Genomic DNA, 12,623 nt, shown 5'->3' on the forward strand with positions numbered 1-12,623 from the left:
TTTCGCTAAAGGAAGGAGACATGAGCAACCGGGGCCTGTATTTTTGGAGCACGGAGGAAGGCAGGAGAGGCATCCCAAACTCCTACTGTGTTTCTGAAAGAATGGAGTGTCTCTGCTGTTGATTGAGTGACCAACCAAATACATCAGAGCAGTCCCTTTTCTTGACAAAACAAAGGTTGGGAAGCAAACTGCTTGCTAAATAAACAGTGATCTAATAGGCCTGGTCATACTCCCATAACTGGAATGTCCTGCAGAGCTGGTGGTTAAATCCTATTCTGAGGTCCAACCTAGATATTGTGTTGGAGAGGGTATCTATCATTGGGTTTTGTTAGTACTTTAGTGCCTACCTGTTGTGGTAGACTTGTCTCTTCTTATTGCTATTTCTAAGTATTCCCATAGTTGCTTTAGATGTTTCTTTAAAAAAAAAAACTAATAGCGATTCATACCCTTTCTGGTGCATCACTATTTTCTCCATATTTCATAGGATTATTTCCCCCATGTTTTATAGGATTATCCTCAAGGTTAGAGTTTTTCCATAATCCGTGTAGATCCCTTTTAGCCTTTTTATACTCTCCAGAATACCCTCCGTTTAATTGGGTGGCTTTTAAGTGCTATTTTTGTGGTTACTAATCCTTCAGCCTTTGTATGAGAGATTCATATTGATGTACCGGAGTGGCTGATGGTTGTGGTGCAGGCAGGAAGACAACACAAGCTTTTTTCTGTCTGTCTTTCCGACAGCCCCCTGCTCTATGTTTCCCTCCATCTTCCCCCCTCCTATTCTCCTCTCTTCTTCTCAGTATTGTGGGGTCTAGTCTGCCCAGCAACAGACTGTGGTGTCTTCTAAACATCAGCAATGAAGTCAGCTACAGCTGTGGAAACACAATGCACATTCACGTGTGTATCCTGCTGTGATTTATGCTATCGGCAGGCTTATACTTGGTCACAGACAGACCGCTTAATCTCAAATACCTGTTGACTAGCTACTACTTTGCACCACCAAACAGAGATGTTGGCACTCAGGAGGCAGACTCTGCCCTCCTCTGCAGTGGCCCTTAGGGGTGTGATCATCACAGTTGCCATGATAGCTGACCACCCCCTTTTTTGGGTTGTTTCTTTTATTCATGCATGTGCAACAGTCTTCCCTCTAAGCTGAGTTAGTGTTTTTTTTGGTTGTTTCTTTTATTCATGCATGTGCAATAGTACATTATACAACCAATGGCAACTGCCCCTTTTATCTGGTACATGGAGAAATCACTATTGGTAGCATTTGAAAGGGTTGGTTGTGTGGTGACCCCCCCCCCAGCTCATTGTGTACATATAAGTAAAGGTAAAGCTTTCCCTTGCTCGAAAGCCAGTCGAATCTGACTCTAGGGTGCAGTGCTCATCTCCATTTCCAAGCCAAAGAGCCAGCGCTATCCAGAGAAGTTTCCTTAGTCATGTGGCCGGAATGACTAGATGCTGAGGCACACAGAACGCTGTTACCTTCCCACCGAAGTGGTACCTATTTATCTACTTGCAATTTCTTGCTTTCGAACTGCTAGGTTGGCAAGAGCTGGGACCAGAGAGTGGAGCTCACTCCGTCATGCAGCACTTGGGTCTCGAACTGCTGAGCTACCAACCTTCCAGTCTGCAACTCAGCATCTTAACCTCTGAGCCACCACGGCCCCTTGTGTGCATATACTATAGCACAATTACAGCTGTATTAACATTTGAATTGGAGATAGGCAACAATAGGTTGTTATAGCGCTATAACTGATCTTTTTTTAAAAAAATGGGGTGAAGAAAAATCTTCTTTGGTGTGGCTTAAATAATACAGGGTAAGTGGTACTTGAAATTGTGGAAATGGTGGCGATGCAGACAAGATTTTTGCAGGGCAGGAAAAGGTGTGCCTTGATGCCATCCCTTCCAGATGGTGTGCAGATGTGCTTAGGGTAGCATTCTTTCCCATAAGATCTGAGTAAAGAAGGGCTGCTCACACATGAAGGAAATTTTCCATGCACCTAACATTGCTGCTGCAAATGGAAATGAAGCATCCCCCACAGACATTTACTCAGCACTCTCCTTGCCTTAGCCGTCCATGGCTGCCGCCTCCTATACCCCACCACTGTAGGGCATTTTTCAGGACTTAGCTATATTGCTACAGTCAGACAGACAGACAACCTTTAATGGCATGTAAAAGATAAGATAACATTAAAATTTAGGAATACATCAAAGGTATGGCAATTAATAGTTTCCGTGGTTCGAATTACAGATTGAAGAAAACAAGCAACATTAAAAATTATAGAAGCGTTTTGCCCAGAGAGTAGCCACTGGACCTTGATACTCTCAGGAAGACCATGCCATGTAAAAAGAAGAAAAAGGAGGGTGTCCAGAAATTTATCCCGGGTCCTAGTATAAAATGGACAATTTAAAAGAACATGGGAAACGGATTCGATAGCACCCTGACCTCAGGGGCATTGCCTAAATTCATAGGGGATTATATTGCTATAATAACTATAGTGCAGCAACATGCTAGTTCCCAGCTTTCATTTCTTAAAACTTAAGTCTCTTTTTGTCGCAGAGGTGTAGAGAGAAATGTGCAGCCACTACCTTCTAACTCCACACAAGAAGGGCTAAAGACTCAACTTAAAAGAAAAGAAAAGAAAGAAAACTGGGAGCTAGTACATCATTGGTTTAGAATGTTATAGCATTATAGTAGCAGCAACATGCTAGTTCCCAGCTTTCATTTTTTAAAACTTAAGTCTCTTTTTGTTGCAGAGGTGTAGAGAGAAATGCGCAGCTACTACCTTCTAACTCCACACAAGAAGAAGGGCTAAAGACTCAACATAAAAGAAAAGAAAAGAAAGCTGGGAGCTAGTACATAATTGGTTTAGAATGTTATAGCATTATAGTGCTAAAGTGATATAGCTATTACTGATACTTTTTAAAATGCCCTCCCCCCAGCTCTCCAGGAGCATAGGGGAAATGACCGTAGTATGGACAGAAAAAAAAGTGGTACTTATGTGGGAAGAACCTGAAAAAAATGCACACCTGCCCATCCACATGGTGTTAAAGGCCACCTTGACAGTGATGTTTCTAAAAATGTTGTATCAAAATGGATTTGGGACAGATCACAGCAAAGCAGAGGAAAACGCAGAAGCAGGATGAATAGAGGACAATGTCGTGCGGATGCTTCCCAAAAAGAGTTCTGTGGTAAGGAACCCAAGGCAGAGTAAAACATCTTTGTGGACGCTGCCCAACTTTGTGAAGGAGCATATGGACAATTGGGAAAACCTGGAAACAGGACAAATACAGCTAGATGTTTTGCGGGAGTTCCAAAAAACCAAAACACTGGTGGTTTACTTAGGGCAGATGTCAGGCACTGTATAATAAAAATAAATGGACGTACACAGTGGAACATTCAAAAACCTGTTACTGCACATTTCAGACTTCCAGGAAACTGAGGTTGCTGATCTGAAGAGCCATCATTACCCCTGCAAAAGAGCTTCAAAGGTGGACGACAGTCGAAAATACAATAGAAATGGGGGCTCTGCTCCATTTTGGGTCTCAAATTGCAGCAGGTTTTTTTTGTTTCTGGAACATCTACATGACATTATAACCCAATACTCTTCTAGTCATTCGCCTCCATGGTTTCCCCTGCTTTGTTGTGCTCTTTCCAGAACCTAGTTTGGTACTGTCCCCCTCCCCCCCAGGAAATGTTGTAGTCAAAGCTAGTTTGGACAGAAAGGAATGGATTTCTGAACCTCCCTTCCCTCCTCAGTGCAATTTTTCCCTTGCACCTGCCATTTCACCCACACCTATGGCTGGGGGGGGGGGGGGCTTAAAAAAAAGAGCGAGAAATCCTATCCAAGAGCCAGGGGCATTCCCACCACAAAGTATCCTTGGCGCTGGAAAGTGTATGTTGAAATGAATCCACCCTCAACTTTCTGCAAACGATGGCCTTGGTTTCCAAATCCTAGAGGGAGAGGCAAAGAAGGATGCCACTGGTTCACCACAGAGTCCGAGAACTGCACGTGTCCTAGATTTTCCATCGCATTTTTATTCTTCCCTTTTCCTTTCCAGGAAGCGAAGCTGATTTTAGCTCATCAAGCAGCACAGGCAGCATTTCAGCTCCTGAAGTCCATATGTCCGTGGCTGGGAGTAAAAGATCATCATTTTCTCGGAAGTAAGCCACAGTGTCTTATCCTGTCTCCCATATTTTGAATGGTGCTTACGGGGGAAGTGGGTTTTTCTTGGGCAGATTGGGGGAAGAAAGGTTTACCTTCACCCCCCCCCATTGCATTATGTAGATACGATTTGTAGTATGATCAAGAACCTGAGATCTAGAGGAGAGGTTTCTAAAGATCATAAATGTGCAGGAGAACAGCCTTCTGCTATGTTCAGCACATAGTTTTGCAGTTCAGCAAAGGGGATAAAAACAGTTAGGATGCAAAGAAGCAGGAAGCAGCTGGACACATTCTCTCGTAACTCCCGCTAAACAATTAACCCCCGTCCACTAGTCAGCACATTTTTTAGTTTTGTTTTTTGACTGTAAACTTTTGCAGCTCAGCATGCTTGTTGCTGTACATTGAAATGTCAGGACAAAGGGATGTGGTGTTGGCAGCAATAAATGGCTTGTTTGGGATGCGCGGGCTAGGGAAGAAGAGAAGAAGGAACACTGTAGGGGAGGAAGATGCAGGCCAGTGAAGGCGAGTGTCCATAGCAGTGTGGGGATTAAAACCTGGTTCTCCCTGATCCTAGTCCGACAGACACTCTAACCCGGGGGGTGTCAGACATATGGTCCTCGGGCCGGAAGTGGGCCATCCAGGGCTCTTATCTGGCCCACAAGTAACCGGTCATTACCTTTATTGCCAGATGATAGAGGCTGTGCATTATGTCCCTGTAGATCGTCCCAGTGCTAATGAGTAATGGGGTGGTGGAAGTAGGAGGGCAGGCATCAGGGAGATACTTTAAGGAAATACTGTAGAAGTGTTAATGTTTTAAGCATGTTTGTATTTTGAGTAAAAAATAATATCGTCAATTTGGTTTGCCTGTATCCTTTATAAAGTTTATATCTCCCATGCCTGGCATTACTTTTTATGGCGCACATGGCGTGGCCTGACAAAGTGACATTTATGTCAGATCCGGCCCTCGTAACAAATGAGCTTGACACCTCTATACCATGCTTTCCTCTAGAATCTTTACTGAGCTCTTTGGAGGAAGAGTTAAGAATAAATGTAGTTAAAAAGCTAAGTCTGATTGCTCCCTTATTATAAAATATGAAATGCTTTTAAAAGGAAGACTCCCTTTCTCCTTCTGGACAATTTTATTTACGCTGAGGGAAAGTGAACATTGTAATAAATCCTATTTGCTGGAATCGGGAATTAAATTAGTCTGAACCGCATGAGTAACATGGTAGCCTTTGTTCTGTCATTTCCTCCCTAAAGTGAAGTTAGTTGCACTCTGGGATGTTTGAGTTAATGTCATTTATAGTGCTAAAAAAAAAGAAAGAAATTTTAGCAAGTTATTCAAGCACGGAAGTAAAGCAAAGGAAACCACAGGGCTGAGCTTTGAAATTTCCCCTGAAGTCCTGTATAATATCCTTTCAAATACAGTTCTCAAGCCAGCGAGGCAAATTACGTCTGCCAAAAATATCTCTACTGTGCCATGTGTTCAAAATTCAAATTGTCTCTCTGCTTTTATGGCTTCCTCTGTGGAGGAGGAGCCGGGTGCCGTTCTGACAGAACTGCTTGGCACACCGGTAATAGCCGTATAGCCCCGATACAGCTCTCCGTTGCGTTCTTATAAACAAATGTGAACGAGCTACCCAAACCACAGCTTTGGAGGGGCTGGCTTCCAGCACAGTCATTCTGCCATCTGGTCTGTCAGAAGCGTTCCGCGTGCAAGGGAAGTTCAAGCAGATTCCAGTTCAAGGGCCGTTTGCTGCTTGATTGCTGAGAGTTCTCATGGATGCGTCCTGTCTTCCTGTTTCTTGCTTCGCCTGTTTATATTTTGGGTCTGAATTTTTAGGGGGCGTGCAAGGGAAGTTCAAGCAGATTCAAGGGCCGTTTGTTGCTTGATTGCTGAAAGTTCTCATGGATGCCTCCTGTCTTCCTGTTTCTTGCTTCACTTGTTTATATTTTGGGTCTGAATTTTTAGGGCATCTCAGCCCAGGGCTGAAAATCCTGTTTGGTGCCACCCGTAGGAGAGACTTGCCATGCCTTTGCCTCTGCATATTCTGCGTACCTGGTTAGCTTTGGCAGAGGGCAGATCCAGTTTGAATTTGGAATTTTGGGAACAGGTAGTGGGCACCACCCCAAAACGGCAGCCGTGGTTGCTGAGATCATTCCTAAAATGTTGGGTGGTTCAAAGCCAAGGATCCACCTAGGATATCGGTGGTAGTTTCTGCTTGAGTGCTCCCTGCAAACACAAAGGTGAGGCCTTCTGGGCTCTTCTGCCCCAATCGGTTGGAGGAAAGAAAGGATTGGCTCTTTGCTTCAGGGAAGAAAGCAGTGGGTGCCAAGAAAGCCATTGCCAGGTGCCCTGAGTCTAAACTGTCCTGTGATCCTTCCAAAGCAGCTGGGTGTCCTTAGTTTGCAAGCCAGAGGTCCACATCCCTTGTGGGTATTGTGCTAGTGTGCAAACTTAAGCATGCCTTGGTGCAGCTATGGCTTACAGTATAGTTTAAATGAGACTGTGAGTTGTGCAAACTCCAGCAGGAAAGGTCTTCTACTTCATCGGACTCACACGAAAATTAGAACTAAGAACTTGCCAGCCTGGGGGCACCAGCTCAGTTGTACATTCCAGCCCTGGGAGGGAGCTGTTCCTTTCCCTCAAGTAAGTGGTAGCTCAAAAGCTGGACAGACATTCAAAGTACTGCTTGCAGGGCTGTGAGAAGTGATGGTGCTTGCTGTCTTGGCTTGATCGTTGTTTCCACCAGCTCAGCAGCTTCTCTGGCCTTTCTGCTGTGGTTGCCTTTGGGTCATAGCTGGACTAGTTTGGGACCCAAACCTGGGGCACCACAGTTCATCAATTGTGCCCACACACCACACCACTGGAGCTAGACTAAGCTTGCAACTGACAGAGGTGTGAGAGGAAGAAAAGTTGGATTTATACCTCTCCCTTCACTACCTGAAGGAGTCTCAGAGCGGCTTACAATCTCCTTCCCTTCCTCTCCCTACAACAGACACCCTGTGGGGTAGGTGGGCCTGAGAGAGCTCTGAGAGAACTGCTCTTGAGAGAGCAGCTCTGAGAGAACTGTGACTGGCCCAAGGTCACCCAGTTGGCTTTCATGTGGAAAAGTGGGGAATCAAACCTGGTTCTCCAGATTAGAGTCTGCTGCTCTTAACCACACTCTCCAAACTGTGGTATGTACCTATCGTCACCTTATTGACTTGAGCCATTCCATCACTGCTCTGGACCGTGTCTTTCTCACAGCTGCTGGTGGGGTGGGAGGAGGCAACAGGCACAGTATATGCCTGTAGTCACCCTTCTGCCTGCCCTGGTCCAAAGCGAGTTCCTGCAGCACAGCTGGCATTCCTTTTGGACCTGTGCAATCTGGTGCCTGCTTGGGGCAGGAGGACAACACGATGGGCTGTCTTTCTTGGGCCTTGGACTCCTCCCTCTTCTTTCCCATGGCTACCGGCATGCTTGCCTGAGCTCTGCATTCCATGACCGACTATTGCTGGGCTGGATAGCTAGCCTGGGACTGACATTTTGTCCTTTTCCTTACCTCAGTTCTGGTGGCCAGCTGTGGCATTGAGGATGGTACCATCCATTGCCTGAACCTAAGGAAACAACTGCCAGGATTGTTTTTAAGAGGAAGCAATCCGTTTACCTCTGAAACAGTTGCCGTACTCAGTAGTTGCTGTTGACTGTCCTGCAGTTAGTTGGGGCAACAGAGTGTCAGCCCCCCCACAGATGTGCCAAGATGTTCACAAGACTAAGAGGACCTTCTGTGGATCTGTGGCCTTCACCTGGTGCCCGATCGTGCCAACAGCTGATGCCAGGCCCGATGGGGGAAAGAGATACAAGCCAGATAGCCTAATGATCTCAGTGGGTGGCATATTAAGAAGATTTTTTTGAGCAGAGGGGAAGGGATTATTAGTTTCCCCCACCATGGGTAGCCACTGTGCTTCTGTGCTGAAGACAATGAGGAACAAAGTGCTTTGTCGTGATGTTGTACTGACTCTCTTTTCTGTTAAGAGCCATGCTGTTCTACCACACTAAGCCTGATAGACAAGAGGTGACATTCCGATTCTGAAAGAGAGAAAGCTTGTATTGCCTGAAAACAATACAGCAGGACACCTCTATTGTTCCACTGGAAAATCAGTACCAAATGGCGCTGCTATCATCACCTGTACAGTAATATTGTCTGGGTCTTATTACTGCACTTAACTAATGGTGGCACCTTTTTCTAGCACAAGAAGCCTTCTTCCACCAGAAGGAGAAAGCACATCTTCCTCCAGAGGAAGTTGCTAGTGCCAGAGGAACAATCTGCCACCAACAGAACAAATTATAGGATCCAGGCCAATATCTTAATTCTTAAAATTTTCTCAAATTGTTTTGTATCCTGTCTTTTTACCAGCGAATTAAAGGCAGCATATATAGGGCCGTCCCACTTTTATTCCTTTTATTTTTCAAGGTAATCCTACATCATCCTTACAGCAAACCTGTGAAGTATGGTTGGCTGAGAGATACTGACTCGTGTCAGGCATGACACCAAGCCATGGTGAAGGAAATGTAACTCCAGTTTGGTGTGATGTCTCCCACTGACAAACCAAGGTTTATGACCAGCAAGATAATAACACGTAGATTTGAAATGGATAGTCCTTGGATAGCAAAGGATAGTTCTTGCTAACTATGGCTTGGTGTGATTTCTGAATTGACAAACCATTCTTGCAGCAATCCTGGGCCTCTGGATGCCCTTTGCCACAGAAAGGGCAGTGCTGAGCAAGATGGAAAGCCAAAACGGTCTCTAAACCATGGTTTGCCCAGACGGTGGGAAGCTCAAACAATGGCTTGGGTTCTAAACCATATTTAGTGCATGTCATGATTGGAAGGACATTTTAACTGATCAGTTTTTCAAGGTCCTCCAGCGGACTTCACACATGAGCAGAGATTTCATCTTCGTTCCCCCGAGTCAAGTCCAATGCTCTTTCTGCTGCCGCACACTCACAGATGATTCTCAGCTTGCAAAAAACAATCAGCATGTTGACCATTTCTCTTCTGAAAAGGGAGTCAGGATGGCGGTGTGGTTAGTGTGTTAGACTAGGATCTGGGAGACCCAGGTTTGAGTCCCCACTGCCTTGGAGACTCACAGATGACCTTGGGCCAGTCATTATCTCTCAGCCTAAACTACTTCCCAGGACTGTTGTAGGAGGGGTCAACAATGTTGTAAGATGTGCTGGTTCCTCATTGGGAATAGAAGTAGGATATAAATACCTAAATAAATATTGGATATAACAAATTGTAATAAATGAATCCATTGAATGCATGTGTGTGGTGTTTTTTTTTGTCCATGGTGCTCTGTAATGCATTGCTTTTGGTTTCCATTCTAGTCGAGGGCCTCACGGACGGAATAATGGATCTTTGTCCTACAAGACTGGCTCTAGTCCTCCAGCGTCCCGCGAGAAGGACTTCCTGTCGATGCTGTGCAAAAATCAGTTGAGTCCCATTAGCACCCATCAGAATTATGGGGCTTCTTCGGCCAGTAGCAGCAATTCAGGTTCATTCAAGGGAAGCGATAGCCCCATTACAAGGCAAGTGAGCCTTCTCCATCCTTTCCTTCCTTTCTAAGCCCCTTTCATCTCCAGTTCTCATCAGAATCTTGAACTGTAGCAGAAGATTGTCCTTGTCGCACATCCTTGCAGGCTCCTCAAAGACTGCATGTGTCTTAGTAGCTTAAGGTCTCTGTTAACTTCCCTTCTAAAACAGCTTCCAGCAGGCCAATGTGACATTGCTTGCCATTGCCTTAACCAGCAGCAGCTGCTGCAAAAACAAACCGAAGTGTGCTTTGGTGCTTTTATAAGCATTCCTACTGACTTCTTTGGTGAGGCCACCTGTCCACATGAGGTGTTTCCTTGAGGTCAAGAACTATTTGCTTTCCAGGTTCCATCTGCTTAGAGTAATTTCATCCGTTCCAGAATACACAATTTGAGGACTGCAGCCACAGTTAGCATTGGTCCAGTTCTCTGGCCTGAGGATGATGCCACACGACATCCTAGCAACCTTGTTGAATATCAAGACAGCCATCTCACTAGCCAGCTTGATGGTGCACAGAAGGTTGCCAGCTGGTCGGGGGAAAAGCAAGTCCCATCCTTTTTATTTAAAGGCTTAATACACAGAAATCTGCAACTGAAGCTTTTTATCGCTACTAGCACGCGATCATTGCAGCAGATCATACTGATACTAAAGGGACAGGTAGCAGGCCCAGTTTAAAAGTTGGCACCCCTTTGCGCAAACTAGGGCTTGGATCCTATTTCCCACTTGTAGAGCCACACCTGTGGGAAGGAATTATCTTGACCTCTCCCCTCCAGCTGTAGCCAACTGTAACATCCTGTGCAGGTCAGTAGGGAAAAAATGATGTTCTCCAGTGAGAGGTGGGAATTGATGAAAATCGCGCCACCTTTTCCTGACAGCATAAACAACAGTTAGGATTTAGGCTGTTGTATTGAGGATGCATATACTAAGCAACATATCAAAAGGATTAGCTTTTTATGCCCCAGAAGAATGAATGTGATGAATATAGGGTTGCCAACCCCCCTGGTTTGCCAGGGGTCCCCCGTTTTTGGGGGGGTTCTACCCGCCACCGGCCAGATGGCCGGCGGAGGAAGCCCCACCCCAACACCCACAGCCACCCATCTCTCTCCCTTTAAGTGTGTTTCCTCCCAAGCGCGAACTCCACAAGCTTGCAGGGAAATGCCAGCTTCGTTCTTAAAAGGGAAACGCAGCTGCTCTTAAAGGGGAAATGCCGGCTTTAAGTGCAGGGAACTGCCGTTTCTGGAGATCTGGCGCACGGGCGGGTGGGGGGGAGGCAGACGTCCCCAACTTGACGTCATCATGTTGGGGATGCCCCACCCCCTCCAGGAACGCCCCCAAAGTCCCCCGCTGGGGGTGGAAGATGGACTTGGCAACCCTAGATGAATAGGTTAGGTTCCGCCTCTCTCAAAGAGCAACCAGTGGGAGCTAACGGAATGTTAGTAAGAGGGACAGTTGAAAACAGCAGCTAAGAGTGTTGAAAACAGCAGTTAAGAGAGCTGCAGACAGCAGTTAGTGGGTTGGGAGAGAGTCTGGCTAAGTGAAGCTATGAAGAAGAGCTGCTTAAAGCTGGCTGAAAAGAGTTTGTAACAAAAGTTCCCAAATGCTGGAACAGGGAAACTGTTCAAAGGTTCAGTTGAGAAGAAACTTTGTAACCTCAACCTGACTTTCTTCAGTGTTATGTCCAAACCATACCATAAATAAAAGGTTGTACTATGTTTTCAGTGACTAGCTGGGATCCAGTTGCTGAACTGGGGGGAAGCACGGACACCGTTACTGCATGGCACTGATGGGAAGAAAGCCAATCATACATGGCACCATTGTGCTTGCTAGAACCACAGGAAAGCCAGCAAAATCCAGGCCATAGTTTTCCTGAAAGTGTTTATGGGTGGAGATTAGAACAAAGTTAGAGTCCAGTGGTACCTTTAAGACCAAGAAAGTTTTATTCAAGGTATAAGCGTTTATGTGCATGCACATTTCTTCAGATTCCGATTCTTCAGAGGTTAGTCCAACTTTTTCTTATAACTAGAAGAGGAAGTTGGACTGTCGTATACCAGCTCACTTCCTCCTGAGTTTCTAACTACACCACAGGCTCTGGTTCTCTCTAATGTATCAGCCCACGGTTGCACGCAGTAATCTTGCCACCTAATTATTGCAATTTAAAATGAGATGATGCACCATCTGTGCCCGAAGCACAGGGGACTGGGGAAAGGTGCATTTGGCCAACAGCCCACATCCAGCCCTAAGTGGGGGTGGTTGATTCCCACGCTATCATTTATCAGATCAAATTACCAGTCCTTATTGTGAGCAGAGTGCAATTTCAGCTCTGTCTGGAGGGGGGAAAGCATTAAAAAGTTGCACACGCAATGACGTCTTTCTGTTTCAGGCGGTCTGCACGATACACCTCTTGTGGCGAGAACCATGGGATTAAACCACCGAGTCCGGAACAGTACCTGACTCCCCTGCAGCAAAAGGAAGTGACAGTGAGGCACCTGAAGACAAAACTGAAGGAGTCTGAGAGCAGACTTCAAGAAAGGTAACATTTTTTACTGGGACGGGATTCATCATGTGACGGCAGTGCTCAGCTCGGCTTTGCAGTCTTGCCTGGGCTCCTGGATAGACTTTCTCGCTTCGGAACAACAGTATTCAACCAGGGGGTCGCCACCCCTCTTAGGCACCTACTGCAACGTCCCCTGCCAAGCCTCTCTCTACAGGAGAAGTTTGAGGTGGTGAAATAACCTTAGAAAGTCTCAGGAACAGAGGAGCGATCTCAAAACGCTCCCTCTGTCGTTGAGCCCGGATCCGGAAGCGTGGGTTTTACATGTGACACCTTTTAATGAGCATTCCTTATAGGTGAAACTGTATCTGCTTTAACTATAGCATTT

At 45.8% G+C, this 12,623-nt stretch overlaps 1 protein-coding gene across 1 annotated transcript in view; it reads left to right on the forward strand.

The window, feature by feature from the left end:
• Nucleotides 1-12,623, forward strand: part of SYBU (syntabulin) — a 116,757-nt gene that overhangs the window by 95,939 nt on the left and 8,195 nt on the right. Inside the window, 3 exon segments of the mRNA XM_015427440.1 lie at nt 4,063-4,165; nt 9,540-9,740; nt 12,125-12,274. Coding sequence (XP_015282926.1) covers nt 4,063-4,165; nt 9,540-9,740; nt 12,125-12,274 — 454 coding nt within the window.

The sequence above is a fragment of the Gekko japonicus genome, unplaced genomic scaffold (genome assembly GCF_001447785.1).
Source record: "Gekko japonicus isolate JY-2015 unplaced genomic scaffold, Gekko_japonicus_V1.1 scaffold2929, whole genome shotgun sequence".
Classification (NCBI taxonomy): Eukaryota; Metazoa; Chordata; class Lepidosauria; order Squamata; family Gekkonidae; genus Gekko; species Gekko japonicus.